The sequence below is a fragment of the Neoarius graeffei genome, chromosome 11, assembly GCF_027579695.1.
Source record: "Neoarius graeffei isolate fNeoGra1 chromosome 11, fNeoGra1.pri, whole genome shotgun sequence".
Classification (NCBI taxonomy): Eukaryota; Metazoa; Chordata; class Actinopteri; order Siluriformes; family Ariidae; genus Neoarius; species Neoarius graeffei.
The window spans coordinates 48,187,379-48,200,034 of NC_083579.1; the positions used below are offsets into that span (position 1 = coordinate 48,187,379).

General features: G+C 41.9%; 1 protein-coding gene across 5 annotated transcripts in view; it reads left to right on the forward strand.

Annotated features, from left to right (window-relative positions):
• Positions 1 to 5,476: 5,476 nt before the first annotated feature.
• The window catches only part of eml1 (EMAP like 1), a 69,933-nt gene continuing 62,753 nt past the window's right edge, over positions 5,477 to 12,656 (forward strand). For all 5 annotated transcript variants that reach the window (XM_060934071.1, XM_060934072.1, XM_060934073.1 and 2 more), the window contains exon 1: positions 5,477 to 5,982. In XM_060934071.1, the coding sequence (XP_060790054.1) occupies positions 5,916 to 5,982 (67 nt within the window). In that variant the 5' untranslated portion in view covers positions 5,477 to 5,915. The remainder of the gene's footprint in view (positions 5,983 to 12,656) is intronic.

Genomic DNA, 12,656 nt, shown 5'->3' on the forward strand with positions numbered 1-12,656 from the left:
GAGCTGAAGTGAGCTGAAAAAGGGTAGTGGAAAAGGGCCAAAAGAGACCGTTGACCATTCACACTCACGTTCACACTCACATTAACACTTATGGGCAATATAGAGTAGCCACTTGACCTAATCCACATGTCTTTGAACTGTTGGAAGAAACCAGAGCACTTGGAGGAAACCCACACAGGCACGAGGAAACCATGCAAACTCTACACAGAAAGGCCCAGGTTCGAACCCAGAACCTTCTTGCTGGGAGGTGACAGTACCACAGTGCCACCATAATCGTAATAGTTAAGCATCAATATTTTCTTAATTAATATCATGCAGCATTTACAGTATTAATGAAGATCATTTGCATTATAGATGGTGCGTGAAAACAGTGGTGTAGTGGTTAGCACTGTCGCCTCACAGCAAGAAGGTCCTGGGTTCGAGCCAAGCAGCCGACGAGGGCCTTTCTGTATAGAGTTTGCATGTTCTCCCCGTGTCTTCATGGGTTTCCTCCGGGTGCTCCGGTTTCCCCCACAGTCCAAAGACATGCAGGTTAGGTTAACTGGTGACTCTAAATTGACTGTAGGTGTGAATGGTTGTTTGTTTCTGTGTCAGCCCTGCGATAGCCTGGTGACTTGTCCAGGGTGTACCCCGCCTTTCGCCCGTAGTCAGCTGGGATAGGCTCCAGCTTGCCTGCGACCCTGTAGAACAGGATAAGCGGCTACAGATAATGGATGGATGGTGTGCGAACAAACAATGTAGGTTAACTTAAATTTTATAAATACTCTTTGATATTTGTGACTCTCAACTATAAACTAAACCTTAACACAGAATATCTTATATACTCACAAGCTTTAATAAGAACACCTGTATCCTTGCTCATTCATGCAGTTATCTACACATAGGTTCATCAAAACTGATTCATTTTTTGGCAGTAGAAGTTTAAAAATCTGTCACCTCAGTTGTTCAGTTTTGCTGAGTCTGTGCCCATTGTAGTCTCAGATTCTTGTTCTTGGCTGAAGGGTGTGAAACATGATCTGGCGTTGTGTGGTTGTAGGGCATTTGCCTCAAGGTTCAATGTCTTGTGTGTTCTGAGATGCTTTTCTGCTCACCATGGTTGTAAAGAATGTCCTGTCAGCTCAAACAGGCCAAGCCATTCTCATCTCCTCTCTCATTAACAATTTTTTTTCCATCCATAGAACATCCACTAACCAGAATTATTTTCACCATACAGTGTAAACTCTATAGACTGTTATGTATGATCAGCATTTCTGATATTCTCAAACTGGCCCGTCTGGCACAAACACCCATGGGATCATTTTTCCCCATTCCGATGTTTGATTGTTTCATCCATCCATCCATTATCCATAACCACTTGTCCTGTGCAGGGTCGTGGGCAAGCTGGAGCCTGTCCCAGCTGACTATGGGTGAGAGGCAGGGTACACCCTGGACCCAGGTCATCGCAGGGCTGACACATAGAGACAAACAAGCATTCACACTGACATTCACACCTACGGTCAATTTAGAGCCACCAATTAGCCTAACCTGCATGTCTTTGGACTGTGGGGGAAACCGGAGCACCTGGAGGAAACCCACATAGACATGGGGAGAACATGCAAACTCCACACAGAAAGGCCCCCGTTGGCCACTGGGCTCGAACCCAGAACCTTCTTGCTGTGAGGCAACAGTGCTAACCACTACACCACTGTGCTGCCTTTATTATTTCAGTTTAACTGAAACTGCTGACCTGTATCTGCATGATTTCATGCATTGCACATCTGCCACCTGATTGGCTGATTAGATTATTGCATGGACTAGCAGGTGTACAGATGTTTCTAATAAAGATGACTTTGAATGTTAATAAAAAATGAAACATACATATTGTTACAAATTTAATCTGTAGCATGAAACACAAATGTTATAATACAGTGTTCTAATATCATCTCTAAGTTAGGCTTTAGGGACTACAATTATTAGCAAATGTCATTGTCCTAACCCTGTGCATGAGCTCTTTTATAACATAATGCCAATAAAGTGGGTTGATTTTTATCATGTTGTTTCAAAGCAACTTGTTAGTGGTGTTCGATTTGAACTGCAAATTGTCCCAATTGTAGCCAAATTACCTAAAGTGTGGGTTAGCCTGATGGGTAAAAAGGCCTGGTATGGAGTCAGTGTTCCAGTTAATCCCAAAGGTGTTCAGTGGGGTGGAGGTCAGGGCTCTGTGCAGTTTACCAACTTAACAACTATGCACAGGGGGACTGTCATGCTGGAACATATTTGAGCTAGGCCCTTTAGTTCCAGTTAATGGACATCTTTATGTTAAAGCATAAAGCATACAAAGACATTCAAGACAATTCTGTGCCTCCAATTTTGTGGCAAAAGTGTTGGGAAAACCCTTATATGGGTGTGATGGTCAGGTGTGCATATACTTTTGGCCATATACTGTATATGTGTTATGATTTCCTGATGCACTAAATATTAGTGAATGTATTAATTCATCATTACGAAGGCATTAGTTAAGTATTAGAATATTGCTTATTTGGATACTTAAAGTGTTAGCACAATAAGTCTCTAGATTTCTAAAGAGTGTTGAATCTCTGTGATATTTCTCTTGACTTTTGGGAATTCATAAGTGTTGAGGCTTAAGTGGAACATACATTAGGGTCTGTGTCAAGGCTTTAATCTGGCCTAAGATTAGAAACCATAATGATAGAAATATTTGTCTGGCATGCTTGAACTAATACAGGCTGGTCTGATTGCCACTTGTTCTTGAAAGTGGAACAGGCGGTCCTGATTGCTACTTGTTTGTTGTGTCTGTAACCGCTTATCCCATGCAGGGTTGTGGGGGGCAAGCTGGAGCCTATCCCAGCTGACCATGGGTGAGAGGCAGGGTACACCCTGGACAAGTCGCCAGCTCATTGCAGGGCTGACACACACACAAGCAACCATTCACACTCACGGTCAATTTAGAGCCACCAATTAACCTAACCTGCATATCTTTGGGCTGTGGGAGAAAACCCACACAGACACAGGGAGAACATGCAAACTCCACACAGAAAGGCCCTCGTCAGCTGCTGGGTTTGAACCCAGAACCTTCTTACTGTGAGATGACAGTGCTAACCACTACACCACTGTGCCGCCGCTACTTGTTTTGGTTAGCTAAATCCTTGAGATTCATCTTTGCCCACACATTCTACTCTCTGCTTAATGAAGGTTATGTTGACCAGTAATGTTCATGTAATGTTTTTCTTCTTTTCATAAGACTATAATCCTGATGGGTGATGTAATGGTACATAATGTCCTTTATCTTTCATAAAGTAGTGTAGTTTAAACCAGTGATGTAATGCTTCCTCACCCATTTACATAGATAACTTAGCTTCGTCAATTAAATCATCATCATCCAATCACATAACTACAACACACTCTTGAATGTGAATATATACTCATGTTTGTCCTACAATAAACTGAGAAACAACTCTGGACAGCTGTGTCTGTGTAAGTGACTGTTTGCTCTCGGATCGAGCCACGAGGTAGAATCTCTTAGGCGGCAGAAGTCTACATTCCTAGATCATGCTTTGTCAATTCCTTTGGTATGGACAGATCAAAACCTATCACATAAGCAGAACTTGATTCTTGTTCATGGTCAAGATAATCTGTTGTCAGGGCCGGATTAACATGGCCAGGGGCCCCTAGGCTACAAGTTGCTGTAGGCCCCCCCCAGCCACCACCATCTTATCCCATCTACCTGTAAAGAACTGTCTATTTTCTACATTTTAAAGTTTTTTTTTGTTTTGTTTTTTGTTTGTTTTTTTCATTATCAAACTTTGTACAGCTGGGCCAGCAAAAACAGAACACCAAAAACTATAAGGTTTAGATTGACAACAACTTATGCAACTGTCAGTTGAATGTGCCTGTAGGCCTTTAGGCAACTGAACCTCTCAAGTACACGATGAAGAGGCTATAATGAAAGGCAATAAAGACAAAGTAAACAAACTAATGATCAACAACCAGTATCATTCTTAAAAGTTTGTCCTCCTAGCTTTTCTTGTAGAAAAGTCATCAATTAGACTTGAAAAATTCAGACGGGGTCTGAAAGAGATGGTCCTTCACCCTCACCAGAGCTAGTAGTACTACTGGCTGCAGCTGCAGCTAACATAACGCTACGCTAGTGTCATGATGACTTGCACTTGCTAGTTGGGTTTCATTAGGTTTAAAAAACCCTGTTAGTTTTGGTATATTGATCAATAGAGCTTTGTCACGTTGGGCTTTTTGCCGTTGTGCCTTGCGCTTTTGAGCACCGCTCTCGTATTTTCTGTCACACATGCTCACTGTTCAACTGTGGAGTGACGTCGTGCGTGACGTCTAACGTTTATATATGGAAGGCGGATTTGCCTCACCCAATATCAATAAATATTCATTTTGAGCCAATGAATATGAAGGTTTTTTTTTTTTTGACCAATTGGGGGCCCCCCTGCAAGGCGGGGGGCGTGGGGGCCCCAGGCTGAAGCCATATGAAGCCTGTGCGGTGATCCGGGCGTGTCTGTTGTGTAATGACAGAAGAAGACAACGGTGAAGGAGGTGTGGAAAAGAGAGATAGACAATGAGAAAGAGAAAGTCTTTTTCTTTCCAAAGTCTTTTAGGTTTTGAGGTAAAAGCTAAGGCCAAATCATGAGCACACAGACATGAATGTCCACGTCAAAATGCTTTCCATTGCTGCTGTGAGGCATGGGATAAGTTTCAAAAGGATTTCTCATTGCTGCCTTTTCTTTTTTTTTGTTTCAGCGAGTGTGGGTTTTGTTTAAAGAGTTGCAAAATGCAGCCATCCGGACCAGACATCTCTTAATGCTTATGCATCTGTGCTTAGCTCACTGATTTTTTTTGCAGGCTACTGCCAAAGCCCACTTCCCTCTCTGCTTCTTTCTTATGATATTTCAGTCAAAGTCATAATTTGTTTAGGATATATAAAAGATAAGGCTTGGAATGTCAATATTTAGCTTCACGTCTGGTTGTTTAAGCTTGTTTTTATCACATGAAAATACAAAAGCATTTCATCCGTTTTTTTCTCTTTGTGTTCAGTTCTCTTCCTCTGTGTTCTTTACTTTTATACTAGGAATGTACATTCCTTGCCATTATAATACTCTTTCATGTGTTGTGTAATTTGAGTTAAACAGGAAAGCTAAATTGGTTGGTGTTAGGTGTGGACACTCATTTTGTTTTCCTAAATACAGTATAAGGGCTCTTTAAGATGTCAACACCTAGACTTCAGCAGACGAAAGCTTAAGACTGGTGTACGCATATTGTTTCACTTAAGCTATGTCATGGCTAAGTAATTTCCCTTAGTTCCTTTCTCTGTTTCATTTTCTCTCTCTCTCTCTCTCTCTCTCTCTCTCAGCTACAGGGTGGGGTAACTTGAGAGAAACCCCACCCACCTGAGCTCTGATTGGACATTCCGAGCCAGGCTGAGGGAGAAATCCCAAGCAGTTCAGTGGTGTGTCCATGACATTACACAAACACTCATACTGCACACACTCTAGCACATACATACACTCAGCAGATCTTCTTCTGAGAGCTCAAGCTGTCTAAAATTGTTTCTCTTGTGGATGTTTACACAGCCACAGCTGCTCTGGAGAAGGTCATAAAGGATAAAAAGCAGAGAGAAAAAGAAGAACAGGACATTTAAATATATATAAATTATATATTTATATATTCTTCTCCTGGTTTTTTTGGGGTGGGTGGGAATGTGCAAGCCTATTTTGGAGAGCAAGTGAGATTGGGACCAAGTTGGCTTGACAGCCACCGTAGAGGGGGCAGGTTGTCATGGTAACTGACCACGGTGGGCTGACCCGAGCATGCTGGATGGTGAACGGAGATAGAGTCGCCGTATCAAGCCAGAGAAAGTGACGGTGAAGAAGGAGGCAGGAGAGCGCAGGGAGAGGATGGAGGACAGCTTTTCCAGCTACAGCTCTCTCTATGATACATCCTCACTGCTGCAGTTCTGTAATGGTAAACTTGATCCTGCACACTCACTCTCATAGCTTGGCATCCTGCCTTGTGCCTCTCCCTTGCTGAAGGAGTTTCAGCTAAGCTCTGAACTATAGGAGTGTTTACCAATACCTTACAGTGGACGGAAAGAAAGTTTCTCTTCTCGAACAAGCAGTGGAATTTGGTAGATGAGTGAAAAGGGAGTATCATGATCGACTTTGATTAAGAACTGTTTTAAATGTGCTTCTGCTTCACAGTGGAAATATTTCAGGGTAGATGTCTCAGTTAACAATAAAAATCGTATGCGATGTAAAGTATGATTGTGGCACGTAATTACTTGTCAGGATAGCAAGATGATTCCTCCAACAGATAGAGATTTTAAACAACTCATACATACTGTGGCTCATGAAGCAAAATATGATAGTTTTGAAGGTATCATGTCCAAAAATTATTAAGGAATGAAGCAATCCATAAAACATTTTTTTTTATTGAGGAATAGATCATTATCTTGGTCTATTGTGTTTCGGACTGTGTCCTTTTACTTTCGTTACAGGAGACTGTGCTGTCAGTTGCAATCTGTGCTTGTATGTGTTGGTGCTTGTAGCGGCTGTCAGGAGCTTGGGGGAAGGGAGAAGAGTAGAAGAAAGCAATGAGAGGAGATGATGAATAAGGGTTTTCCTTATTACCAGATGAGTAAACGTCCATGTTCCCTTGGCCAGTTCTGCATCATTAATCTTTCTTATCACTGGACCTTATGAGACCTTATGTGACTCCTTAGAGTCAAAGAAAACACTCTGTTAAATCGGTCCGAGAATATTGCTGAACTTGAACTCCAGTTTTATTGGCCTGTATTAACATGGCTCTTTTGGCATTTTTTGTTGCAAGGTCTTGATGAGTCACTTGTGTTAAGTGTTGTTAAGGAGATCTTACATGTAAACTTGTATTACCTGTAAAACTCGTGCTGTTGCTTTGCACTTGGACTAGAGACTCATACCCAAGGGGCGAGTTAGAAAAACAGGCATCTTTAGTTATGGAAGATTATTCTGTTTATTCTCACACAATCGATTGTGTGAATGCAGTACTAGGAAGCTATTGTTAATATAACTACTAAAGTCATATTGTCACTCTGTCTCTTTCTGAGAAGGACAGATTTTTCTTGTGAGAAGTATGCAGAAGTGTTGTGATAATGATTAACAGTTAAGGTTATTACCTTGAGCCATAACAAAAAAAAAAATGTGACCAATAGAAAGACCTACTACATTTATATGATGTTGTGTGTAATTTAATGAAGGACGTTACAGTTAATTGTACATTAGACATAGTATATTGATTTGAAGGTTACATTCAACCTTGCTGTCACTGGGGACATTGTCTTGGGTCTGGATTTGTGAAATCACAGGGAGTACACCGACATGCCAAATAGACCTGTGTGATAAAAATGTGCTGGTTGGTTTGGCCCAAGGAAATTGTTTAATAAAGACTACGCTGTATGGATTCATCTAGGTTCTGAATAGGGACTTGAAATGAGGATGGGTTCCCTTTTGAGTCTGGTTCCTCTCGAGGTTTCTTCCTCATGTCGTCTGAGGGAGTTTTTCCTTGCCACCGTCGCCACAGGCTTGCTCATCGGGGATAGATTAGGGACAAAATTAGCTCATATTTTAAGTCGTTCAAATTCCGTAAAGCTGCTTTGCGACAATGTTTATTGTTAAAAGTGCTATACAAATAAACTTGACTTGACTTGACTTGAAATGCTGTATCATTGGTGATTATAGATGTTAAAATGTAAATAGGGTCCCTTTACAAGTCCTAGATGTTTTATGCTTTTTAACTTTAAGAATGCACTGCTTTAAATATAATATTAATATAAGATTTGGTAACAACAATGTGATGGATATAATTGAAGTACTGTGTGTAATTAGTTCATTAAAATACAGGATATCAGCAAAGTAAATTCAGGTTTTATAAAACACCCAGAATTTCATTTGGACTTGGTATCACACTCAGGATACCTAGTCCTATACCTAGGATGGATGGATGGATGGATGGATGGATGGATAGATAGATAGATAGATAGATAGATAGATAGATAGATAGATAGATAGATTTTGTGAGTTCTGTACATATGTGTTGTGTTATTTTGTTGCACATAGTATGTATAGTTTCTGATATTTAATAGGCATCTATTAAATCTACCCTGTATATGTGCTGTAGTGGTTTCTCTAGACATAAATACAGCAGAGCAATAAAATAACTAATAACTCGAGCTGAGGATTTAAGTGTTAACTACAGTACATGACTTGAGACTTGACATAGACTTGCAAAAAGTGACGTCTCTTGTGTAATGCACATATTCACGTAGAGTCTCTCGCATCATTTTCATTTAATTAGTTGTGTTGCTTTGAGATTTCTTTAAACTGACTATAGTGACAGGTAAACCCAGGGAGTCTTGCTAGCTAGCTTGTTTGTAGATGGTCTCTTTCTGTCATCATCAGTAAGTGTAGGTTTGTAATACCTATTGTTACTCTTTTGGGACCTAATATTTCATATCCTTCCAAGATACTGCAATCAAAGCTTGTTTGTCTCTCAAGTTTAAGCAGAACCACTAGATGTCCTGGGCCTTGGCCACATATGACGTATTAAACAAAAACACTCCTTTTTAACTCAAAACAGAGATGTGGGACATTTACTGGGGGGAAATAGGGCTCCTTAGCAGGGGTGTAGTGGTAAAAAAAGAGGTGGGTAAACTATAAATTTTGGGATCGGGGGACCACGACGTTGTAAGGGCCAATTCATAGTCGACGCAAGCATGGCGCAAGGATGCTACGATGCGTATTGTATGAAACAACTTTTCTGACACATAGGAGTGTGTGTGTGTGTGTGTGTGTGTGTGTGTGTGTGTGCGTGACAGTGCATGTGTGTGTGTGTGTGTGTATATGACAGTGTTTGTGAATGTGCATGTGTGTGTACTTGTGTGTGTGAGTGCATGTATGTATGTGTGTGACAAGGGTTCCCTGAGGTCTCTACTCTATATCATTCATAAAACAAGATACACAATAAGTATGTTTGAGGTTTATTAAATGTTAATAAAGAGAAATATAATGTCAGTGTGAAAGAATGGCAAATTACACATACCAACAGTAGGCCATATGAAATCCATAAGCTGACAGATATATCACAGCAGTAGACCTTGCACTAGAAGAATGTTAACTTTTGTATGTGTGTGTATGAAAGTGTGTGTGTGTGTGTGTGTGTGTGTGTGTGTGTGTGTGTGTGTGTGTGTGTGAGTGTGAATGTGCATGTGTGTTTACTTGTGTGCATGTGTGAGTGAGTCCAAGCATTTGTGTGTGTGTGTGTGTGTGTGTGTGTGTGTGTGTGTGTGTGTGTGTGAGACACCAAGTAGAGTGGTGTTTATGAAATCTAAATAATCAATAAAGAGAGAAAAATAAAGACTGTGTGTAAGAATGGCAAATTACACATACTTTCAGTCCAGATGTGTGGATGGCATCTGATGCTTTCTGATACTGTCTCAGTTTCCTCTGCCTCCATTTCGTCTGTCTCTGCATCTTCTCTGTCTGATTCTCCTCCCTCATTTTCTCTTCCTTCTGTTCCGTCTATTTCTGTTTTTCTTCCCTCATTTTCTCCTCTCTCTGTTTCTCCCTCAGTTTCCTCTATCAAAGTTTCTCTTAAAGGCCTATCTGATTCTCCATCCATTTGCCTTCTCTCTTTTCCTCCCTTTTCTCCTCTTGTAGTTGATCCTGTTTCATCCTCTCTTTGCCCTATTTTCCTCCTCTCACTCTCTCCTCCTTCTGTCTCTCCTCCTGCTGTTTCTCCTGGCCCCGCAACACTGTCTGTCTCTCCACCACTATCTGTAAAATTAAATTAAAACGGCTAAGTACACCAATCATGTGGACAAGTATTTCTAGCCCAATCTGAATGCTATAGCCTTCTTTAAAAAATAAACACACACACCCACACACCGAGAAGGGCGGGGAGGAGTGACTTGCCTAACGTTACTTTAGGCTAAGTTCTCTATTGAGGTATTTCACCTGACGTCACAGGGTCACGTGACGCCCCAGTGTCCACCATTTTGGACGGCAAGCTAGCTAATGTCAACAACAGTAGCTGGTATGTTACTGTAGCAATGTTTACGGTCAGTCATTTGGATGACTGTTAAAACCTTTCAGTCTCAAGTTTTTCCTTTACTGGATTTACTAGTTTACTGAGCCAGCCGGCCCCGGAGCGCTAGCTAGCTAGCTAGCCAGCCGGCCCCGGAGCGCTAGCCAGCCTGCCGGCCCCGGAGCGCTAGCCAGCCTGCCGGCCCCGGAGCGCTAGCCAGCCTGCCGGCCCCGGAGCGCTAGCCAGCCTGCCGGCCCCGGAGCGCTAGCCAGCCAGCCGGCACCGGAGCGCTAGCTAGCTAGCCGGCCCCGGAGCGCTAGCCAGCCAGCCAGCCGGCTCCGGAGCGCTAGCCTGCCGGCCCCGGAGCGCTAGCCTGCCGGCCCCGGAGCGCTAGCCAGCCAGCCAGCCGGCTCCGGAGCGCTAGCCTGCCGGCCCCGGAGCGCTAGCCTGCCGGCCCCGGAGCGCTAGCCTGCCGGCCCCGGAGCGCTAGCTAGCTAGCCGGCCCCGGAGCGCTAGCCAGCCAGCCGGCCCCGGAGCGCTAGCCAGCCGGCCCCGGAGCGCTAGCTAGCCAGCCAGCCAGCCCGCCCCGGAGCGCGCTCAGTAAACTAGTAAATACAGTAAAGGAAAAACTTATAACAGGCCATGTCTCAACAGACTAAGAAGTTATTTCAATGACATTTAATAACATTTTGTTTATCCTGAGGACCGAAAGTAAATGAAAATGTGAACAAATCTTAGCTGTCAGTGAACAATCCTGGTGGAAGCAGGTAAACGTCGTTCTCTAAGCCTGCTAACCTCAATTTTTGCAAATACCTCTGCTCGCCCTGTAAATGCCCTACGTCGCTGGATAGTGAAGGTGTTTTCTGCATCTCGCTCCTTTTTCTTTTATGTTTTTTGTTTGTCGCCTTCCTCGCATTCAAACTGATTCGAGCCGTGCCGTCCAAAATGGCAGTGTCACATGACTTGGTCACGTGAGTGAAATACCTCTATATTATGTCCGTGACATGAAGCTAGCATGCTGTCATCATGACTTCGAGATTAACATGAAATGACAACTATTTGTCTTACAATGCGCTACAAATACTGAATTTATGTTGATATAATAATTACCAAAAACTTTAGACTGCACTAACAACGTCATTTGTCTGGCAGAAAGGTAGGCTAATTTGTTGGCACAAGTTAACAACCTAACGTTAGTTAGTGGCATGGTTCACAAACCAAAACGATGGGGAGTTTATCCTAAAAACGTGAAGTTCAGGATTCTCTTTGGACTCACTGTGTCGAGACGTTTTGCTGGTATCAGCTGGAAGGGTGATGCTCCGACGCTTCAGAAATCGCCTAATATCCATTTCTTCACCATTTCTTCACACACGTAATCAGTGACTAATGAATGTCGCAGTCTGCTGGCTCCCGCAAGAGGGCGAGCGGTAGACAGACAATTATTACGCGTAGGCTACGCAGTGTTGATAAAACCCACAAGAACTTGTGCAGGATCTACTAGGTGTAGGCAATTGAAAAATAACGGAAAAGCTGTTTTAATATCTGCATAAAACAAGAGACATACGTGCGTAAACTGTATTTAGAGGTGGGTAAACTATGCTTGGACGTGCGTAAACTATATTTTGAGATTCATAAACGCTATTTCCTAAAATCTGGAGGTGGGTAAACGGCGTTTATGTGCGTTTACGCACCACTACATCCCAGCTCCTTAGAACATGTATATAAATGAAATAAAGTAGAAAGAAGTGGATAAGCAAACACAAATAACCTTTGTGTCATACTTACAGCATATTCCCTTTTTATCCCCCGGCATATAATGCAGGGGGATAAAGCTATCGCTCTGTCTGTCTGTCTGTCCATCTGTAAACATTTTAGTTTCCAGAGCATAACTGAAACACTATTAGGAATTTTTTTTTTTTCATGAAACCTGACTGACAGTTGTGTTAGTGACTAGAGGATTTGTGCCTTTTGACATTTTGGGATTTCTGTGATATATATATATATATATATATATATATATATATATATATATATATATATATATTCACTTTTTTTCTGTATTTCCATGGCAACCAATCAATTCAACTTAGGAAAATTTGGAGTGGGGTTTCATGTGGGGGCCAGAGGGATACGTCATCTCCTGATGACTCTTGTTAATTCCAGTTTCCCAATCAACTTTTACTGAAGACTTTCCTAAATCCTAAATATATATACAGTACTATGCAAAAGTCTTAGGCACCCTGTTTTGTTTTCATACAAACTTTATTATAGATTTCGATTTTATGAGTCAGCACAAAAACATTTTAGAGTTCCAAACGTTGGTTTAGACTTCCAAACATTCATTTTCCAGCACAAAATTAAATCTTACAGAAAAAAAATTGTATATGAGCAGCATATTACATAAGAGGGCACTTTTCAGATTAAAAAAGAAAGCATAATGAAGGCTGCTGGGTTTTGCTGTAAAATTAAGAAGCAAGTGTGATAAAGTGACGAGAAGAACTGTGGCTGGTTCTGTAAGATGCTCAATAAAACCTACAGCTCATTTCCTTATAAAACTGCACTCGCTGTACCTGAGACTA